Source organism: Pseudorasbora parva, chromosome 10 (assembly GCF_024679245.1).
Source record: "Pseudorasbora parva isolate DD20220531a chromosome 10, ASM2467924v1, whole genome shotgun sequence".
Classification (NCBI taxonomy): domain Eukaryota; kingdom Metazoa; phylum Chordata; class Actinopteri; order Cypriniformes; family Gobionidae; genus Pseudorasbora; species Pseudorasbora parva.
This window is the reverse complement of record NC_090181.1, coordinates 38,483,156-38,499,420: the sequence shown is the minus strand read 5'-3', so window position 1 is coordinate 38,499,420 and position 16,265 is coordinate 38,483,156. Positions and strand designations below refer to the sequence as shown.

At 37.1% G+C, this 16,265-nt stretch overlaps 1 protein-coding gene across 5 annotated transcripts in view; it reads left to right on the top strand.

The window, feature by feature from the left end:
* Positions 1-16,265, top strand: part of supt3h (SPT3 homolog, SAGA and STAGA complex component) — a 180,297-nt gene that overhangs the window by 65,049 nt on the left and 98,983 nt on the right. The window contains exon 3 of one of the 5 annotated variants that reach the window (XM_067456039.1): positions 7,159-7,220. The exons of the other annotated variants lie outside the window; for them this stretch is intronic. Within the exon in view, the coding sequence (XP_067312140.1) occupies positions 7,159-7,220 (62 nt within the window). The remainder of the gene's footprint in view (positions 1-7,158; positions 7,221-16,265) is intronic. 5 annotated transcript variants of the gene reach the window in all.

Below are 16,265 nucleotides of genomic sequence, written 5' to 3'. Positions count from 1 at the left end.
CCTTTGACACAGTTTACAAATATTCTACCACCAGACCACTAGGGAATTTGAATGTCAACAGCAGATCTGACGTAAATATTGTTTGCAAATAGTCCCAAAAGGCTTATTTCCCAACTAGAATTAGAGCTAGAGCTTTTATTTACTGTTCTGTAAACAGTATTTCTTTTTGCTTTATAAAAATAAATGTACCCCCTGCAATGTTCAAGAGATGATTATGACCTTGTATTGACATGTACTGTATGTGAAGTGATGTTAAGGCCAAGAATGGCAACCCATACTCAAAATTAGTGCTCTACCTTTAACCCATCCAAGTTAGTGCACACAAATTAGGAGCAGTGAGTAGTAAGCACGCACACGCACGCACGCACACACGCACACACATTGAAAAAGGTGGACACACACACCCGGAGCAGTGGGCCATTCACTGCGGTGCTCAGGGAGCAATTGGGGGGTAGGTGCCGTGCTCAAGGGCACCTCAGTCGTTTCCTGCTGGTATTGTCAATGGATTGTGAACCCATGATCTTCAGGTTAACCAAGTCTGACTTTCTATACAAAGTGCATCTAATGTTAGTATATATTATTTTACAGAACTACTTTCAGTATATATTTATTCATATATTTTTAATATTGGATATAGGAATAGGAACGAAGCAGAAACATTAGAAAGAAATGTAATGGATAAAATAATAATATTATAGCATAATAATATAACTTTTACAATACATTATGAAAAGCATTTGGATGTGTATTGTTAAGGATAAAATTCATATCCTGTTTTATGTTTCTTTAACTGCTTTCAGTTGTTTTATCACAGTTGTTATTAGGGCTGGGCGATATGGCCAAAATGTCATATCCCGATATAGCTCATTTGATATCCCGATAACGATATAGCAATTTTTCTGTTAATTCAGTTTATGAATAGTCTATACAAAATTGCAATGTGGAAATGCAGTTTGAAATGATATACAAAACAAATAAAGGTAGTATGGACTAAATATTTTTTTTTTATTTAGAACCTTTTTTTTCAGACTGTTGGTAAAGTTAACACCTGCCTAGGAATGTTAACCGATGACCGTTTGACCGATGGTTGACCGTATCAACATTAACCGATCAAAGTTGTCGGTAAAAAAAAAAAAAAAGTGATCTCTAAATTAGACTATTATACAGTGGACTAAACGCTACTACAATTAGCCGTCTCATTCCAAAATCTTTTTGTGTGAAGTGAACATATCCCTCGCACTCAATTTTTCATAACTCGCCTGTTTGTACTTAATAAACCAATAAAAACATTTGACGCGAGGTCACAGCGTTTGGGTTTGCGCGCTCACAAGGTTTGCAAAAAGTAAACAGGCTAAAACACTCGAGCTTAGAGCCAGGGCAGACGACAGTATGAAGCGTGGATTTAGCATATTTTAAACTAATCGGTTAACCGGTTTCAACCGGCTAATGAGGCTCGGTGGTCGATCAAGAAAATGTTTATTTTTCGCCATCCCTACACCTGCCATTAAAATATTTCAATATATGGCTATATGGTGTGCCACGCGTAAAATCCCGTTGCAGCGTCTGTGTCTGAAGTTTGTTTTGAGCGCTATGCCACCACTCTGGCATAATTACTCTGAGAATTACCCTGGTCTGAACCGCGTCTACTACCGTCTTCCTCCATGTTTGTTTATGTATTGCAGCATGCATGGGCATTTACTGTCTATGGGCGTGAGGTGCATCTTGACGTAAAATTCTGCCGTAAACGCCTTATCGTGGCGTAAGCGATAGAGCCTTATATAAAACGATAGACATTTTCTATCGTCCAGACGATATATTTCGTCATATCGCCCAGCCCTAGTTGTTATATAATGTGAAGACTTTAGGGTGAACAATCTGTTTAGCTGACCAATGGAAAGTTTGGAAAGGTTTAAAGTTTTTTTGGGGGGGGGCAAATCTGATGGCTCTTGTTAGCCTAGAAGTCTAGACGCACCCTGGCGGCAGCAAATCTAATCTGCCGTGAGTGTAGTCTAGCAACTCTCCATAGACTTCAGTAGTTGTAAAAACCAAACTCTGGTCAGGCCAATCACATTGTATATAGAGTCGGTGGGTGGGCTTAACATAATGACATATGCTACTTGTAAACAAAGAAGCCGGCGAACGGCGGTCTTTCAAATCAGCTTTGGCCTCTGGACTCTGGAAGACTTGGAGTTAAGCTTTTCTTTGAGAAAAGAACAAAGAACGGCACTGAAGTCTGAGTTTTGCCGACAGGATACAGCGAAAGTTTAAGCTATCTACGAGCTCTGTTTCACCTTCGTTGCTCTGGTTGGTGTAGCGCTATCCTATCACGTGCAGAGGAAGTTTGAAAGACAACCGTTTATCCCGCCCCTCAGATTGACCCCTGTCAATGGTGAGTTTCCAGACCAAACATCTTGATGTGGATCTGGCTTGTCAGGCTAGATTCTTGTGGCACAGAAATTAGATACTTCACCAATAATTTTTCCACTAGATTTAACTGTTATGATTTATACCATACTCATATTGAGACTATTCGGTACTTCCCTCAGCATTTTCTCACCTGATTTTAGGGTTTTTATTCTTGTAGTTGACTGATGGTCAAACTCTCCTTCTTTTGTGTTTTGCATGTGGGCCGACAGCAAACATCATGAGCTCATGCTGTCTGCTGTCGAGTTTTATTGGTGCCATCTTCAGACACTTCTGTCATTGAGTCAGTGTGAGTGTGTCAGTGTCTCCTCTCAGTATTTACAGTAGTTTAGTCAGCAAAGCATTTGAATTATATTGCAAATGTTGGTTTACAGTGCAATGTTGACGTCGCTGCTCCAGAATGTAAACAAACAGATGAGATCCAGAGCTTTCACTGAGGTTGACATTTCCGATACTAGGTATGATCCTATTTGTTTAATTGGCATTGCACAAAAAGACGTTTAGCTTTTTGACATGTCGGAAAACAAACACATCACATGTGTTAGGAGCCAAAAATACTTCCAGCCAATGGAAACTCATGATCAAATGTGCTTTTATGTGTGCTTCAGTTTTCTAATGAAAATATACATTTATATATCTTTTTTTTTTATTCATTCATTTTTATATATATTGATTTTAAAAAAAAGTTTAGTTTAAAAACATTCATTCATTCATTCATTCATTCATTCATTCATTCATTCATTCATTCATTCATTCATTCATTCACGATTCATAAATGGAGGTGAATAAACCAGGTGAGTAGAGCAAGGTGAAGGTAAATTAACAAACTCAATACACAGTTTTTGGCAATTATTAGGAACGTAGAGGATCTAGAGGAAAACTCATTCACTAAGCATGCATATGAACAAAATTGTGAGTGAAATGGCGGCAGCAAAATCAAACTCTCCCACCAGTACCTACTATGGACCTTCATCCACACGGTTCTGCTTTTCGTTGGAGGGAGGGGTAACGCTATTGAGATGCTACTTAGAGATGCACAGCCATCAAAAAAGTCAGCTTCCTGCGCCCGTCTTTTCCTCATACCTTCCAGCATTAATACGCCTACAAATTCACGCTGCTGCTTGATCAAGGGCAACACTTAAAAAGTATACTTAAAAAAGTAAACACATAAAAGTAGCGCACAAAAAAAAGAATTGAACTCCATGTTGACAGGAATAAAAGGCGGCAAACAGGACATATAGGCTAATGTGCGCATGTCACAAAGTCATTCCGATTGAAAACGCCAGGACATGTAAACACCGTATCGGATTAGATAACGTCTCATGTAAATAGTCCACCGAATCTTTCAATCGGAAAGATTTTAATCGGAATGACAAAAAAGTGCGTATGATTACATTGAAGTAGCCTATATTGCATTAATTGTATTATATAATCCATAAAATGATATAACACAATCATTACATAAAATTTAATTTAATTTGAAATGCATTCTATCATATACAGTTAAATAGTTAGAAAATCTGTGTTATAGCTTCAGCTGCGAGGTTTCTGTGAATAACGCAGATATACGCGTATGTACAGCTGGCTAATGAGAGCTCTGTAATCTGGCTCTGTATAAAAAGTGTTTATTGTAAAAAGTGGTGAGAATAGCACGCTTGGCATTGCTCCAGGATCTGGGTGAGAGAGTGTCTGCAAACAACAGCAAGTTTGAGGAAAGCGTGTGCGGAAAGCCCTTAAATGGAGATGGTCTGGATGTGTTTTATGCAAATTACTAAACTTGTGCTCGTGGCTGCTCATATAGAATACTCCAAATTCACTAACATCAGAACGAGGTTAAGAACAAATTCTGGTGCGTAAGACCGTTTTGTGAATCAGGCGTAAATTCTTCACGAGAAGTTCTCCTGTGCGTACAATTACGAAACAATCCACACAAATATTCGTGAAAGGAGATCAAATTTCCAGAGTCACTTATCTTAGTCCACAAGGCCAGAAATCCATAAACACACAAGTTCTTTTTAGAGTAGAGTACATTCATGGAGTACAACTTCCAACATAAACAAAAAAGGCCAAACAATGACTGTGCAACTAATGGTGCTTTCCAGGCAAACCATAACCCATGTTTACCCAACCTTCTACCCATGAAAGTGCACAGGAACGGCAGTCAAACTTGTGACTCTCCACCTGTGAAATCGTACTAGATCGATATACTCCCAGTCATGCGCTCTGAATTCACATAGCCCGCAAAAAAACAATGGCAGCTCCTACGGATGCAGACGTACGGTCCGCCATGCTTCGCCATGTTTTTTACATCTAGCTATACCCATAGAATGTTAAAAAATATGGATGTAGTGTCTGTGACGTCACCCATAGAACTCCGATAAGCTGTTCTGAAACGTAAATTAGAGACGAGCTGGCCGTTGCCATCTTGCTAGCGCATCATCACGCGTCACTACTGGATAACAAAAAATGGACAAAGAGGCAGGATGTGGGCGGGGCTTAGGTGACGCAATGACTGACGGCGGATAAATGGCTATCCACGCCACTCAACGTAACCACGCCCTTAATTATGCAGAACTTTAAGGCTTTATATAATGTAAACAAATGAGATATACAAAAATTCACCCCCCTCACAGTTGTCATGAAGGGAAAAATTAGCCATATAGAACAAAACTACAGTTTTTACCAGGATGTAAACATGTTTTTGTCTGCTGTAAAGTTTGGAATTTTAACATGGGGCTCAATGAGATTCTGCTCCCTTCTAGAGCATGTCCCTACTGGCCAGTTAAGGAATTGCAGTTTACATTACTTTCGTATTGGCTTTAAGAGAGATCGCGGGAGGTTGCCGCTTGGCTATACCACAATTCCTTGTGCTCAGGCAGTTTGGTGTGACTTTGCCTGGAACGCTGAGTCGTGATTTGAAGTCGTAACTTACGGGCTCAAAAACCTGCCTGGATCACAGCATGACTGTGGTAAAGTCCAAATGAGCAGGTGATTAGATACAGGTGTGTGTGATTTAGAGTTCAGGTGAGTCAGCTCCCTAGTTCAGTAGTCAGGGCACTGATCAGAGAGTCGGCCATTAAAAGTGCTGTCTCAATCGCAAAATCCTTCCAGTGCACTGGCACTTTTGCTTCATAAAAAATCTCACAATGCACCACAAATGCAAGGGAGCTTCTATGCGCACTATCCTCCCTTTGCAGAAATGGTATCACTTTTCTGAAGCACGAAACATAAAATGCACAAGCCAACTCAATAGATAGAAGGGTGCATGATAGAGCACTTGAAAATAGAAGTTGTATATAAAAATAAATAAATAAATAAATATATATATATAGGTCCTATCTGTTGTTGATTAACCCCTTAAGCCCTGAGGGTATTTTTTGTCTTTTTTCTAGAGTTTTTTTTGTCTGAATGACATACACAACTTTAAATACTCATTACTCCAAAACTATAGCAAGGAGAGTCAAATGGCAGATATCATTTGTTTAATTGTATGTATATATATATATATATATATATATATATATATATATATATATATATATATATATATATATATATATATATATATATATATATATATATATATATATATATAGTTAAAATGTAAAAAAATAAAATTCATATTTGACATGCAATATATTAATCAGGGAGGAAAAATGGCTAATGACTAATCATTTTTTGTTGGATCAAATGTAGTGTTTGTTGATAGCATAAAGTAATCAAAAGTTATAGCATTTAGAACAAAGGTAGCATTTTTGGTCAATCCTTGACATTTATAAAACTGTTGTTTTCTGAGTGACATTCACAAATTTAAAGACTCATAACTCCAAAACTATAGCAAGGAGAGTCAAACTGTAGATATCATTTGTTAGCAAACTTTTTATGTTTTTAGAAAAAATAAATTGATTTACATTTGGAAAATATAATGCTGAGAAACTGCTGATAAAAGGCAAAAATATTATTATTGTTGTAATAATAATAACAAAAAAAAAAAAAAAAAAAATAGCGCACATTAAGAGTTGATCAAAATGGATAGAAAGCATTGCATTGGAATGCTAAGATTCTACCTTTAAAACGATAACTATTTTGTGTTATTACATTCAGGGGTTGCTTAGTAATCTGATTATTACTTTTTTTTTCGTGGGGGGTGTACCACGGGCTGTACACTTCGGGCTTAAAGGGATAACATCAGCAGTGACGTTGTATAATGTACATTGACAAAGTCATGTCACCGTAAACATTTTTTTAAATTACTGTCCCAATGTGCAGTGAACTATGGTAACCAGTGCCCCGATTTGTGTACATGATATACTGTTATATATACTGATATACTGGATTGAAACCAACCTGTCCGTTCATTTGTTTGTTTGTTTGTTTGTTGTTCGTACAGAAGACCTCTCTCATTGCCAACAAAGGGTATATAACAAAGTATTGAGATTAACTTTTGTTATTGTACCAAATACTTATTTTCCACCATAATTTGCAAATAAATTCTTTAAAAATCAGACAGTTTGATTTTTCATAGCTGAAGTGTACCTATGAGGAAAAAAACAGACCTCTCTCATCTTTTAAAGGGGGAGAACTTGCACAGCTGGTGGCTGACTAAATGCTTTTTTGCCCCACTGTATATTACACACTAAATGAAAGATAATAATTGAAATGAAAAGTGTTTGTGCTATTGTTTTATTGACCTTAATGATTTTTTATGTTCCTGTTTCCTTTCTTCCTCCCCAGATGAAATGTAGACCTACAACTATAAATCTGGGGAAGTCATGGACTGCCCATTGTCTCCATTGGTAAATAAGCTATTAAATAAGTAAAATATTTATAACGTTTTTAGTTGTTCAAAAATTAGCCAGGCATACCGAGCATAATGAGAACCTAAAAAAAACTTCAATGACATTCTCAGTTCAACTTTGACTCCTGCTCTTATCTCTCCACAAAATAAGAGGTTTAAATGTGATTAGGAGCGAGGGAAAAGGCACACGTCAATAATCACTCACTTATCTTCATTACGTGGTGGCAGCAGAAACTGTGATTTGCGGGTCGCATGTGTTTATGATAAAGGAAATCTCCAGGGCTTTGTGCCGAGTGCAGCGGGGTTCACGTGTTGTCCAGCACTCAGCTCCAGGTGCTTTTCAGCAACTTTTACCTCAAATGAAAGTGTCCTGCCAGTTTCTTTTGGCCTTAGGTTTCTTAGGATGAATGATCTGTGTTCTTGTTCACTCAGACCTCAACACAGGAACCGTATACTGTGTCATTTGTTTAGCTGTTTTCAGTCTTTCTAGGGAATGTTGAATGGCAGTTGAATTATATCTGCACATTTGACAATTAACAATACAAACTATTCTAAACCATATCAGTGTCCAATATACAATCCGACGTTTAACCCTGGACTCTTTTTTTATTTTGTCTGACCAAACGTAATCGCACATTTTTCTTACAAAACATCTTTGCATAGCTTTTTCTATACATTTGAACTTGTTTGATGGTAAATGACGGATCTAAAGTAAGATTTGAGTGATTCTAGTACATTCCACTTTTGTCTATTTGACCTGTGTTGAAACACGTCCACTGTGAATATTTTAGAAACGTTTTCCTCGATCATACATGAAATGGCTGTATTTGTTTGGACGAAGTCAAATAAGCGGTCGGTAATAAGTGTTGAAGGTCTCAATAACGCTTGCCAATGCATTGAACAAAATAACAAACTGTGCTTTCACTTACGACTGGAGCTGCCACAACTGTTTATTTTACCAGACAGTGTCTGCCAGTAACTTTACAGATTTTTAAACAGACATCCAGAGCTTTTGTGTCGTTTGACGTGTAGAAACAGAGCACGGAGTGTGTGTCCATTAGAGTGAAGTGTGTACGGCTATAAAGAAGCAGTCAGCGAGGTTACACTTTAATGTGAGACAAGAGATGAAAGGTCACATCTATTGGTCGCACTAGACTTCATCTTCATTTATATGCATTCAAATCTAAGCATGTTCATATAAGTTTTGTGAAACTTTAAGATTGAGTTTAGTAGTAAATTTATGCTATCAAAAAAATGTTACCATTCGAGAATTCAAATGTCACAATTTGGGCTGTCAATAGATGAAAAAAAAAATCACGATTAATCACACCCTTTTGTGCTAATCACGAAATGGAGCGTTTGAGTGTTCGTGCTTGTGGTTGCCAGATTTCAGTCATTTAAATCCTCCAATCAGAGCTTTTCTGTGAAAAGAACATGTACAGAATACTATCCAGTGTTTTACCTAAACATGTGCAATCTGGCAACCAAAGCTCTCTCGCGCGTGCGGATGATCTGAAAACGCCAATAAACAAGTAAGGCTGCATTTTAGCAATCTCTATTTGAGATGTTCTGCTTAAAGTGTCATTCAGTCGGTCTGTGTTCTGTCACGACTCACGAGCCGCTTCGCTTATGCCGTTTGCCATTGTGTTATCTGAACAACTGTACTTGTGTGAGCTGCTGAATTAAGCCAATCAGAGTCAGAGCTCAACATTAATATTCATGACTCTTCTAAATAAGGCAAAAACAGAGCATTACATCCTAGGGACAATTTCTAGGGTTGTAAATGGACCTGTAAAACTGTATCTGGACAATGTTTGGCCTTAAATAAGACACATACCCTCTATGTAGATATCAGAGAACAATTTAACATTGTTTCAACTCATTCTAGGGTTCACCCACAAATTAAAATTCTGTCAATAATTACTTATCCTCATGTCGTTCGTAGATATGTGCCGGTATTGCGATATATCACGATAATGAATATGCACGATATTGTTATCATGGGCACTTTAAAATATCGAAAATAATAATTTATTAACAATTATATATTTTTTAATCAACCGTATAAATGCTCAACACCGCTGTATTCTGCGTCAAAGGGACACATGCTCAGATGTAAACGAGAAGCACATGAACGAGTGAAGGAGACGCTGATTTAAAGGGATCCCCTGGTGTTGAGACTTGTATGGCTTAATATAACATAAACGATGTCTCTTACTGAAATATGTAGTAGAAAACCCATGAAAGATCTACGTTATTTAAAAAATCAATTTTATATTTGGACCATGGGCGGCGCCATTTTGTTTGCGTTCTAGGTTGATGACGTAGAGTGGTTGAACTCCTCAATCAGCTGGCATTACCCGTAGCTATTTTTACCACAACGCAACTCGAAAATTGTTTCAGAGTTAAACAAAACCAATGAATTGCTTTGTAATTGTACTTAAAACACACTCAAACATACATGTGCACACAAACTCACCTACACAAGTCACAAACAGATCGGCGGGCGCGCACACACATCTGACAGACTGCGCGGTCTCAATCGAGATGTTGGGCTGCTCAGTCTCCACGACAGGGGCTGAATCCGAAATCGACCCCCTATACCTTGAAATAGGGCATTATTTGAAAGGACGGCCATTTGTAGTGTTGTCCGACACCATAGTGGACATGTCAGTCATTCAGTCTCATGTTGCACCGCAATAACGAGTGTACAGCCGATTTACAAACAGCTTTCTGACTTCACGCACTCGTCTTCATTCACTCCTTCAAGTTTTATTAGTGAACAAAAGTAGGGAATGTTATTTGTGTTTTAAAAATGAAAGTTTAAAGATTGAGGTTAATTCACTGAGCGCTCAAACTTTAATGCACAAACCAATCCCATGCATCATCACCAAAGCATCCTGCCTCTCTTCCTCACGTTACCCTATCCCATCGTCCTACCTAGATAGTTCCCTCTGCTGGTTACATTTGGCATTACAGTTAATCTACTGCATATCAACAGTCTATCTAAGATATCAACACAGGGAATAGTGATTGAGGGTTATGTATGAGCGCACGCAGTGCGTGTGTGTGTGTGTGTTCGCGCCGATCTGTTGGGGTGTGTGTGAGTCTGTGAGAGAGAGTGTTTGTTTGCACATGTATGTTTGAGTGTGTTTTAAGTACAATTACAAAGCAATTCATTGGTTTTGTTTAACTCTGAAACAATTTTCGAGTTGCGTTTTGGTAAAAATAGCTACGGGTAACGCCAGCTGATTGAGGAGTGCAACTAGCCTAGAAATCTAGACGCACCCTAGCGGCAGCAAATTTAATTTGCCCGCAAGTGTTGTCTAGGCACTCTCAATACCCTTCTGAGCTGTATTCCTCAGAATCTGGACGGCCCAATCACATCTTGTATAGAGTCGGCGGGCGGGGCCATAATGACGACGGCCGAGTTGCGCTTGCATGCTTCTAGTAAACATAGAAACTGGCAAACGGCGGCGGTCTTTCGAATCAGCTCTGACCGCGACTCTGGAAGACTTGGAGTTAAGCTTTTCTCTGAGAAAAGAACAAAGAACGGCACTGAAGTCATTCTTAAAAAGGGAAGATGTGTTCGGAGTTTAACCGACCAGATACGGCGAATGTTTAATCAGTCAGCGAGCTCTGCTTCACCTTCGTTGCTCTGGTTGGTTTAGCGCTATCCTATCGCGTGCAGAGGGAGTTTGAAAGACAACCGTTAATCCCGCCCCTCGGATTGAGCCCTGTCTATGGTCAGTTTCCAGACCAAACATCTTGATGTGGGTCTGGCTTGTCAGGCTAGAGTGCAACCATTCTACGTCATCAACCTAGAACGCAAACAAGCCCATGGTCCAAATATAAAATCGATTTTTTTAAATAACATAAATCTTTCATGGGTTTTCTACTACATATTTCAGTAAGAGACATAACTTATGTAATATTAAGCCATACAAGTCTCAACACCAGGGGATCCCTTTAAGCGCGCATTCAATGACAGCAGAGGCCGCTGATGAACTGCAGAATGCAGCAATTACCCCGGAAACCTCGCAAACATAAGCAACCGCACTAGTGAAGTTTTTAAAATCGTTTTTTGTAATCTCAATGTTGTTCATCACAGCACCAAATACTTAAAGGTCCCGTTCTTTGCGATTCCATCTTTAAAACTTTAGTTAGTGTGTAATGTTGCTGTTAGAGCATAAATAATACCTGTAAAATTATAAAACTCAAAGTTCAATGCCAAGCGAGATATTTTATTTTACAGAAGTTCCCTTTCAAAGCCTACAGCAAACGGCCGGTTTGGACTACAGCCCTGCACTTCCTTCAGGAATGACGTCACTAGAACCATTTGTTGACTAACCCTCCGCCCACAAGTACACGCAAAAAAGGGGGCGTGGTCTTGTTGCTCTCCCACGTGGAGAAGAGCGTGCATTCAGCGCTTGCATCTCCCCGTTATGGTAAGAGGCGGGACCTTTCCGGGCAAAGTGCGCTAAGCTGCTGTCCAATCACAACACGGGAAGTGCTGGCCCAATCAGAACTCATTACGTGTTTCTGAAGGAGGGACTTCATAGAACAAGGAAATCATCAGGCCCTTTTTAGGACAGAGGAAACAGCGCTGTACAGATAAGTAAATTGTGTGAAAAATACTGTGTTTTTTTACACGCGAAATATGAACTCATGTTATATTGGGACCTCTAATACTTAAAGACTTAATAGGCTTTTTATTTTCAAACTTAAACATTTTTATGTTTTAATCTGGACTCTACAACATGCCCTAATGATAAGAATTTTTTGATTATTTGTTATTGTTCAGTAAAACTTTGAGACATACGAATTCATTAGTTAACATGTTAATTCATTATTACCAAAGTGACGATGAAAAATACTTATAAAAAATTAATCATTCTAAGTAATGTTAACTTATTAGTTACTGTTTAATGACATTAAAATCAAAATAACTTTTTTAATGGACCTAAGATAAAACTAACAATGATCAGTATTTCTTAACTAACATTACCACAAACATTATACTTTCTGTAACAAATGTAGCTATTGCTCAATCGTAGTTAATGCATTAAATAATGAGACCTTATATTAATTTGTTACCTGTTGTTCTTTATAGCCTAATTCTTCTGCACTTTAATCTGTTTAAAAATGTACTTGTACAGCTCTGGAAAAAATTATGAGACTCTTAACATTGATTTCTCAATGTCAAGTGCATGGTCTCTTAATATTTTCCAGAGCTGTATATAATTTTGGTGCATTGTATTATTGTATTTAAACATTCAGTTATTTTTGTTATTACAAAAATAGTTCTTAGAGCTGTTATGCTAAGACAATACTTTTCTTTGCAACTTATTTCAATATCGTAATAATATCGTATACCATCATAAAAGCTTCACCAATTAATCTCAACATGAAAACTTGATATCGGCACATGCCTAGTCGTTCGACACCCGTAAGACCGCCGTTTATCTTCAGAACACAAATGAAGATATTTTGTTGAAATCCATTGGCTCAGAAAGGCCTCCATTGGGAGCAATGACATTTCCTCTCTCAAAACCAATAAAAGGTACTAAAGACATCGCTAGAAAGCCCATCTCACAACAGTGGTTCTACAGTAATTTAATTACGAAACGAGAATTAGTTTTGTGGCAAAAAATAAATGAATAAAAATAACTACTTTATTCAGCAAGTTCTTCCTGGGCTTCTGATGTGACCTCACGACGAACCACGACGCATGCACAAGAATTGATGACAGTAACTAATGACTACATTTTTATTTTGGGTTATCTAACTCTTTAAGCATACACCATATACCTTAACATGTTCGTTTGGCCATCATTTGTTATATCCAGCAAAGTAAACCATCAGATTAAAAGGTGATTCTCAGAAAAAAATAAATAAAAAAAAAAAACTTTTTATATATATATATATATATATATATATATATATATATATATATATATATATATATATATATATATATATATATATATAGTGTGTAGAAACTACACAGTGTATGGTTATATGTACAGTTCTTTGCTAACACTTTAGACAAGTCAAGTTGCTATTCCAAACAGGACCACATGGTTGGCTATGATTATAATGGACTCACAAATGCTTACTGTACAACTTCTATATGTCACTGCAATCACCTTTACCTTGATTACGGTCATCATCCATCAAAACTTCACAAGGTTTGCGTCTATGTGAGGGCTCGTGCTCTTCAGAAACAATCACAGAATGTGACAGTCACAAGAATGAATAATTCACTGAAAATGCAACATGAGCCTCTATTCTCACATGAAATTAACCTGGTTTTCTTTACATTAGCGCTAATTTGTACAGATTTTAATACATTCAGTTATCGCGGCCTAAAATGATCTGATCACAAACAGAAGTGAAATCAGATTAAAGAGTTTGAGTAGAAATTTTAGCCTACCAGTTACAGTTGCTTGTACCTTTCTCTCCTTCTAAAAGCTGTGTTTGAGATGTAAATTACATTGATTACAAATTTTGCATGCTTCAGTAATTTATTTGCGTTAAATTATTTTAACGTGATAAGGATTTTCAATTAGGCTAACCGCATGCATTCACATGTTAACGTTGACAGCCCTACACTGTATTTTATTTAAAATAATAATCCGTACAAATAGGGCACAATTTACTGTATAAATATAAAGGAGTTTTCTGCATTTTTTTATACATGTGTTTTACTTGTATTTTGAATGACTTGATGCACTGTAAAAAAAAAATCATGTCTCCAATTGAAAATTTTCAAGTAACTGATTACATCAAAAATTTTCAGTTGGCCGAATTGAATTTCTGTGAATTAAATTGCATCAATTCACAGAATTTCAATTTAATGAAAACATGTAGATGTGATCAGTCACTAGAAAATTTTCAATTGGAGGTTTTTTTTTTTTTTTCGCAGTGTGTTTTAGTGTTTATAGAAATTAAAATTACTGCACGTAGTCGTCTGTGTGTCAAATTATTTAGCAAAAATATTATTTAAATAATGCTGAGTAATTAATTTATGCATGAAGACTTTCATTGATAATAATAATATATATAATAAGTTATTTTATACTTTTGAAATGTACATTTTGATTATATTTTAATTGAAATAATTATCTATTATTTTATTTATATTCTGGGGAAATTTTGTTTTGCCAGTTTAGAAAAATAAATTAAATCAAACATTTAAAAAATAAATTTAAATAAATGTTTTTTTTTTTCTTCATTATATTTCTATAGTTGGATGGTTTTCTGAGTGAAACTGTGTTCATTATGGAAAAAGAGGCTAAAGAGGCTAAACTTAAATCCAATAGGATTGTGAAAAGTGGAACTGAAAATTGAAGTTTTACAATGAGAATAGAATAACGTGCACCGATGAAGTCCAGGAATATCAATTTTGTCTTCCTGTTGATTTTTAAGTGTGACCCTTTTGTGCTCAGAATACTCACTGTCTGTACACTCCAATTCCCTCATATCAAACTTGACGTCTGTTTTGCCGTCTCCCCACTGTCTGAAAATAGCCCAGGTCCAGCACAACCCCACCCTATCACTATAAACGCCTCTGAGCCTGGAAAACTCCACGGCAGACACACACGCTGTAAATACATTTCAAAGTGGAAAAATCCTGCATAAAGTGTTATGGAATGGTCCAGAGAAGGACTAAAAGGTTTCTAAGGCCAAAATTAGATACACACACAGGAAATATTCACTTTTTCCGGTTTATACTGTAGCTAAACACTGGCTTTTTTTCATTCTGTGTCTTTAAAGTGACCCACAATATTTAGATGCTTTCCTTGTGCTGTGATCTCACGCAAAATCCTCCCAATGTTGAAGTCATCATTGATGAAAATTGCAGATACCGTCAGTTGGTAGTCAAAATCTAGACATAGATGTATTTTTTGTCTTATGACTGAATTTCCATACATGTCCAGACCACAATTAACCCTGGATCAAAAAAAACAAACAAACAAAAAAACAAACAAGATATTATATTTAACATAAGCAAAATTAAACCTATTTTTCAGAACATTAAAGGGATAGTTCACCAAAAAATGAAATTTACCCCATGATTCACTCAAGTCATCGTAGGTGTATATAGCCCCGTTTCCACCACAGGAACTTTACCCAGGAACTAGGAACTTTGGGTGGTACTTCGTGTGTTTAGACCGCAGGAACCAGGGTATAAATGAAGTTCCGGGTAAATATTTCCCCCTCCAAACGGCCCTGCTCGCGGGGTAGTACTTTTTCAAAGTTCAGGAACTTTCGAGGGCGGGACTTGGGCGCTGAACATGCTGATTGGTTGAGCTCACGCAGCATTTAGGTTCAACTCGGCATTTTTAAAAGTCTTACACGCCGCGCTCATGTTGACAAGAGAGGAAAGTTAATTTATCTGAGGGGTTAACTTTTTATTTCGTAAGTTATAAGATAATGAAGATAATGTTGGAGTAATGACACAGCGTATATTGCCCCAGGCAGTTTTTTACTTGCGCGCCTGACAGAAGAATTATTATTTTTTCTGAGATGATTATTTAAACAAATAAATAGCTTATAATAACTAAATCCACTAAATCTTTCAATCGGTACACACAAAAATGATTACTGTCCGCTAGGGCTGTCATTTTTGAAAAAAATCTAATTCGAACGGATATCAAATATCAAGCAAGGCATTCGAATATATTCAATTATCTACAACGCCGTCATCTCCAGCGCCTGGAATGTGTTTACGGATGCCATAGCAACTCTCAACGGCCACCAGGACTTTACGGTTTTATAAAAGCTATTCATTTGTTGTAAAGTGTAATAATCATCTCAGAAAAAATTAATTCTAATGTCAGGCGCAGTTGAAGAAGTTGATTGTTTGCTTACATAGGCTTAGGGACAGTGTCATTATGCCAACATTATCTTCATAACTTCTTATGAAATAAAAAGATTATCCCTCAGAAAAATGTATTTTCCTCTCTTGTCAACATGCTTGGTGCATGGGCACGACGTGTGCTCTTCAGTGGGGCGCGCGCTGTTGTCACATAAGGAC